Here is a 7,027-nt window from a genome sequence, read left to right as displayed (position 1 = left end):
AACATTATAGTTATCGTTACAGATGTTATCGTTAACATTATAGTTATCGTTACAGATGTTATCGTTAACATTATAGTTATCGTTACAGATGTTACCGTTAACATTATAGTTATCGTTACAGATGTTACCGTTAACATTATAGTTATCGTTACAGATGTTATCGTTAACATTATAGTTATCGTTACAGATGTTAACGTTAACATTATAGTTATCGTTACAGATGTTACCGTTAACATTATAGTTATCGTTACAGATGTTATCGTTAACATTATAGTTATCGTTCCAGATGTTATCGTTAACATTATAGTTATCGTTACAGATGTTATCGTTAACATTATAGTTATCGTTACAGATGTTATCGTTAACATTATAGTTATCGTTCCAGCTGTTACCGTTAACATTATAGTTATCGTTCCAGCTGTTATCGTTAACATTATAGTTATCGTTCCAGCTGTTACCGTTAACATTATAGTTATCGTTCCAGATGTTAACGTTAACATTATAGTTATCGTTACAGATGTTAACGTTAACATTATAGTTATCGTTCCAGCTGTTATCGTTAACATTATAGTTATCGTTACAGCTGTTATCGTTAACATTATAGTTATCGTTACAGATGTTATCGTTAACATTATAGTTATCGTTCCAGCTGTTACCGTTAAGATTATAGTTATCGTTCCAGCTGTTATCGTTAACATTATAGTTATCGTTCCAGATGTTATCGTTAACATTATAGTTATCGTTACAGATGTTAACGTTAACATTATAGTTATCGTTCCAGCTGTTACCGTTAACATTATAGTTAACGTTCCAGATGTTATCGTTAACATTATAGTTATCGTTACAGATGTTACCGTTAACATTATAGTTATCGTTACAGATGTTACCGTTAACATTATAGTTATCGTTACAGATGTTACCGTTAACGTTATAGTTATCGTTACAGATGTTACCGTTAACATTATAGTTATCGTTACAGATGTTACCGTTAACATTATAGTTATCGTTACAGATGTTACCGTTAACGTTATAGTTATCGTTCCAGATGTTACCGTTAACATTATAGTTATCGTTACAGATGTTACCGTTAACGTTATAGTTATCGTTCCAGCTGTTACCGTTAACATTATAGTTATCGTTACAGATGTTACCGTTAACGTTATAGTTATCGTTACAGATGTTATCGTTAACGTTATAGTTATCGTTACAGATGTTATCGTTAACGTTCCAGCTGTTACCGTTAATATTATAGTTATCGTTACAGATATTAACGTTAATGTTACCGTTATGTTAACATTATAGCTATTTTTATTAACATAGTTACCATCATAATTATGATTATATCTATCATCACTGTTATAGTTATCTATAATGCTACAGCTGTCATATTAGTTATAGTAGTTGGTGTGACTGAAGGTTGTAGTATGTCGTTAGGTGAGTGTGAGTAATGTTCAGGTGGTCTGACCGATGTCGTAGGCCTGTGTGAGCATGTCACGCTCGATGATGCGTGGCTCCGCGAGGACGCTCCTCTTGCCGGACACGTCTCCGTCTTCATCATTGTTCTCGTCGTCCTCGTCCTCCTCCGCCTCCTTCTGTCCGTAGGGCTTCAGCAGCTTCAGACAGCGCACGAACACGTCGGTGCCTAATAACCAATCAGACGAGCCCATCAGTTCACAGCGCTGCTCCTGCTCCAATCAGACGAGTTACTCTGTGACCTCTGACCTCGCAGTGTTTTGAAGGGTCCTCCGCCGGGGTCCAGCTCCTTCAGAGGGATCCTCACCACGCTCACCATCTTAGCGGCGGTCATGTACTGATAGACGCGCTTGAACGTGCGCTCGCTCACACGCTGCACACCACAACAACAACAACAGCTCTCACGTTAACAACAACATCACGGACAACAGCTGCAATCACAACTCAACATCACACTCACTGGGATTACACTGGCTTCACACTCAAATACTATTCAAACTTCCCTTCTATGAGCTATATTTCTAATCCATTCATCTCATCTCATATCTATCATCTATCTATGCTAATAATATGCTAATTATGCCAGTAACTTGCTATTCGTGCTAGAAACTTGCTAATCATGCTAAATACATACTAATAACTCATGCTAGTGACACACTAATCATGCATGAAACATGTTACCAACATGCTAATTATGCTAACAACATGCTAATGACATGTTAACTATGCTATAAACATGTTAATCATGCTAACAACATACTAATGACATGCTAATTATGCTATAAACATGCTAACAACATACAAATGACATGCTAATTATGCTATAAACATGCTAATAACATGCTAATGAAATGCTAATTATGCTATAAACATGCTAACAACATACAAATGACATGCTAATTATGCTATAAACATGCTAATAACATGCTAATGACATGCTAATTATGCTATAAACATGCGAACAACATACTGATGACATGCTAATTATGCTATAAACATGCTAATAACATGCTAATGACATGCTAATTATGCTATAAACATGCTAACAACATACTGATGACATATGCTAACTATGCTATAAACATGCTACCAACATGTTAATCACGTTAACAACATTCTAATAACTTGCTAATTATGCTACCAACATGCTAGTAACGTGTTAACAACATGCTAGTAACATGCTAATCGTGTTAGAAATGTGCTAACAACATGCTAGTAACATGTTAATCACGCTGGAAACATGCTAATCATGCTAGCAACATGCTAGTAACATGGTAATCATGCTAGAAATATGCTAACCTCATGCTAGGAACATGTTAATCATACTGTAAACATGCTAACAACATGCTATTCACGTTAATAACTTGTTATCTATCTTTTTATCTATCTAACATTAAGCTTTTAAAACTGCTTTAAACTTTTTTTCAACGTTTCATACTTTTTAAGTTTTTTGATCAGGCTTTCTCAAGCCAACTTAAAGTCTGTCTTGACTAAATGTCGTATGTAGTTTGGTGTGTGTGGCGATACTGAGAGACTCCCTCACCAGCTGCTCACGGATCTTCATCATGATGCCGGTCTTGTCAGGCAGCTCAGACAGGATGTTAGACGTGGACTCCATCAGGATATCGTACTTACTCCTCCTGACAGACACACGGATGGACAGAGATCAGCAAGTCAGTCTGTAACATCAGTGTGTGTGTGTGTTATAGTGTGTGTGTGTGTGTGTGTGTGTGTGTGTGTGTTATAGTGTGTGTTATAGTGTGTGTGTTCACCTGTCCACATGGAAGCGCGTGAGCAGCAGCAGTAGTGAGTGTTGTTGAGCTCCAGACGGCAGTCGAGCCACATGTGACTGCAGCGTGATCAACCCGTTCCTGTCCAGCTTCCTCCTCAGGTAATGCATCTTACCTGCGTCCATTCTGACCAATCACAGCACACCCATATCATCACATGACCTCCACATCCGGTTGTGTTCAGAATAGAACTCCAGTGTACACTGCTTACTAGCTCTCAAAATACATTTATGTCAGTGGCTATTTACACTATTTACTATTTAGAATCAGCTGATTTATGCCTTTTGAAATTACCAGTATTAGTTGATATGTTCATTTGTTTGGCTGATAAATGTCACATTCACTGTGTACTATGTGTCAAATGAATGTTAGCTGGACTGAGAGACAATATGGTTTACCAGATTACTGAGTGTGGCCTACTGCTGCTGCTGTGTTTACTTTTTATTGGTGTTCTTTTAACTTCTTTGTCAAAAACACTATAACAGCATTACAAAACCAAGTACAAATCTGTTTATTATTTTCATCAAGTTCAAATTATTAATTATTTTCAGTCATATTAAGTTCTGCAAAAAAAATAAAAATGTAAATAATAATATTTATAATTCCTTGTTAACTCCTTTTCAAATTATACTTTTAATAACAGTAATAATTAAAAAAACTTATTACACGGCTCTTTGGAATGCTTGATTCTGATTGGTCAGTTGAGACATTTGCAGGTTCGTTCTTTTCAAATAATCACCGCTCCAAAGTAATAACGCATAGCCGGTACTACTTGTATGTTTAAAATCCCTCCGTGCCAACAAAGATTACCGTTTGGCGCCATCTTGTGACAAACACTGGACAACCACAATTAACAATGGAAAATTTGGACATTAATCTATTTAAATTGTCTTACTAACGTACATAGTTTGAATGTTAGTCACGTGGTACTATATCGTTTCGCGGAAGGATAAAAATGTTAATTTAAAACAAATATGCCAATAAAAGGTTTCAAATTCATATTCATGTCCAGTTTTTTTCCTTATGTGGCAAGTAGCCGTGTAATAAGCGGGATAATGTACAGGCAGCCGGTAGTTATCGCAGAAATAAGCCCCTTCAGTGTGAACTACCGGCTGCCTGTACATTATCCCTTACATATTATTATAAATATTAAATAATAGAAAATAACAAATTTGTAAAAAAAATTTTTAAATAAAAAAAATTATATTATTATTAATAAAAAATAACAGAAATAAATGTGACCCTGGACCACAAAACCAAGGGCACTTTTTTTTTTCATTGAAATTTTTCTGATGTTTTTATGATTTATACATCATCGGACATTCTTGAATAAATAATCTTTCCATTGATGTATGGTTTATTAGGATTGAACAATATTTGGCTGAGATGCAACTATTTGATAGTCTGGAATCTGAGGGTGCACAAAAAATCTAAACATTGAGAAAATCGCCTTTAAAGTTGTCCAGATGAAGTTCTTAGCAATGCATATTACTAATTAAAAATTAGGTTTTGATATATTTACGGTAGGAAATTTACAAAATACCTTTAAAGAACATGATTTTTACTTAATATAATAATGATTTTTGGCATAAAAGAACAAAATTATTTTGATCATTTTGCCCCTACAATGTGTTTTTAGCTATTCTACAAATATACCCATGATACTTCAGACTGGTTTTGTGCTCAAGGGTCACAATTTACTAATTCATTATTTATTTATTTAAATGTTTTGTTATTATTTTATGAATGAAGTATTATTTAATTTCCGTGCCACATTAGTTTATTTTGCACATAACTCCTCCAGGGGTCTAAATCTCCAGTATCGTCAGTGAGCTCCATCAGCGGAGTGTGTGTGTATCACCTGAAGATGCGCGTGTGCAGGTCCCGCTGTAGTTCCCCCTGCCAGCGCGCGCGGCCCAGTCTCTCCAGGATGCAGTAGCACAGATCGGGCAGCTTGAGCTCCGGGTTTCCCTCGGGTCCGATCAGAGCGCGGTAGCGCAGCTCCTGAGACGCCACCATCACCAGCCTCTCGCCCCACCTGCAGACACACACAGACAGTCAGCTCCAGCAGAATCAGAGTCTGGTCTGGTCTGGTCTGGTCCATTCCTCACCGGGTCTGGACCTGCTCCAGCGTCAGCAGTGCTCTGAGATCAGCGCTCCGGATCTGATCGCTCACGTCCACACGCTCTCTGAAGAACACACAGGAGCCCTGAACACCGCTGGGGTCATCTGTCACCACACTCACCGGATACACCTCCTGCGGATCGACCTGACGCATCTCATGGATACCGGTGTTCCGGTCCACCTCCACAAACCTGGATCAACACAGAACCGCAGGGTCAGCAGACACACTAAATCATATATATACACACACACACACACACACACACACACACACACACACACACACACACACACACACACACACACACACACCTGTTTACTGAGATTCATGAGCTCACTTCACACACATCTGTTCATAAACAGGGCCTATATTGAACACAAACACTGTTCTTAAAAGTGAATTAAATTTTTTGATAATTGATAATCGAGACTTTTATGAATTCCTGCAGGAGTTCTCCTCAGTGTTTACTTTCTGAGTCTAGTGTACTGGTGTGTACTATAGTAAGAGTGTGCTGAGAGTGTTTACTATAGTAAAGTGCGGTACCGGTCGTGTAGGGTGATGTCTCTCCGGTTCTCCGGCAGCAGGTAGAAGCGGATCTCCGCGGTTCGGCTCAAGCAGCTCCAGATGAACTGCTGACTGAGCGGATCCAGATTCAAACCGAACTCGGGCTGACGACTCCGGAGCCGCAACCAGAGAGTCTGAATACTGATGCCGTCCAGACCCTCCAGCGCCACTTCATCCACAACCGCGTCCAGCGGGTCCATCATCGCTGTCACTGAACTCTCTCTCTCTCTCTCTCTTTCTCTCTCTCAGCAGCTCTGACTGAACACAACACACGCCGAACTCAACGCGCCGCTGCTTCCGCTGTCTGTCTGTGAGCCGCTGCCGCTGAGCGCCGAAACACTGCCCCCTGCAGGACGCCGCCGGAACTACAGCGCACTACACTGAACGCGTTTGACGACAAATACATTCATTCCGTCAACTTTACATAAAAGCGTCCTGTTTGTTAACACAGTCATAATTTGACAAACTATCATTCTGAAATTAAACATTTCACAGCTAATAAAGTGACATTGAATGAAAACGGATGGTGTTTCACCAGGGGTGTTGCTAGACCCTTTTTACTGGGGCACGTGCCCCAGTAAAAATATGCTGTGCCCCAGTAAAATCTCAAATTTGAGTTATAATTTATGTTGATAATCCCAAAATAAAGACATTATACCTACATGCAACAACTGAATTAACGAGTAATGGGGGCCTGTGCTCCAGTAGAGCTTTAGGTCTAGCAACTCCCCTGTGTTTCACCAATACTACTACTAATTAACTTTAGAAAGTTAGTAAAATAAAAATACAAAAATACAAACGCATCAAAATATGGTTATTTTAGTGTTATTGACATGTTGGCTGTATTAATGTTTTGAATTAGGTCTCATTTTAACATTTTTAATAAGGTTTTAGTACTGCTGTTGTGTGTTTTTGTCATTTTTTATTAGTTGTCTTTTTAATACATATGTAGCCTACTTTTTATTAGTTTTATCTTAGTGTTAGTTGTTTTTTTCAAGGATGATAAAATGATAAAAGTGATTACCTTCGCAACTATCTGAAACAATATATATATATATATATGTATATATATATA

At 38.1% G+C, this 7,027-nt stretch overlaps 1 protein-coding gene across 1 annotated transcript in view; it reads right to left on the bottom strand.

Annotated features, from left to right (window-relative positions):
- Positions 1 to 6,244, bottom strand: part of gtf3c1 (general transcription factor IIIC subunit 1) — a 12,580-nt gene extending 6,336 nt beyond the window's left edge. Inside the window, exons 1-7 of the mRNA XM_073841862.1 lie at positions 5,932 to 6,244; positions 5,375 to 5,578; positions 5,125 to 5,301; positions 3,246 to 3,389; positions 3,017 to 3,113; positions 1,723 to 1,846; positions 1,466 to 1,642 (exon numbers count right to left, since the gene is read on the bottom strand). Of these exons, the coding sequence (XP_073697963.1) occupies positions 1,466 to 1,642; positions 1,723 to 1,846; positions 3,017 to 3,113; positions 3,246 to 3,389; positions 5,125 to 5,301; positions 5,375 to 5,578; positions 5,932 to 6,155 (1,147 nt within the window). The 5' untranslated portion in view covers positions 6,156 to 6,244. The remainder of the gene's footprint in view (positions 1 to 1,465; positions 1,643 to 1,722; positions 1,847 to 3,016; positions 3,114 to 3,245; positions 3,390 to 5,124; positions 5,302 to 5,374; positions 5,579 to 5,931) is intronic.
- Between the last annotated feature and the right edge of the window lie 783 nt (positions 6,245 to 7,027).

The sequence above is a fragment of the Garra rufa genome, chromosome 6, assembly GCF_049309525.1.
Source record: "Garra rufa chromosome 6, GarRuf1.0, whole genome shotgun sequence".
NCBI lineage: Eukaryota > Metazoa > Chordata > Actinopteri > Cypriniformes > Cyprinidae > Garra > Garra rufa.
This window is presented reverse-complemented; position numbering and strand designations above follow the sequence as displayed.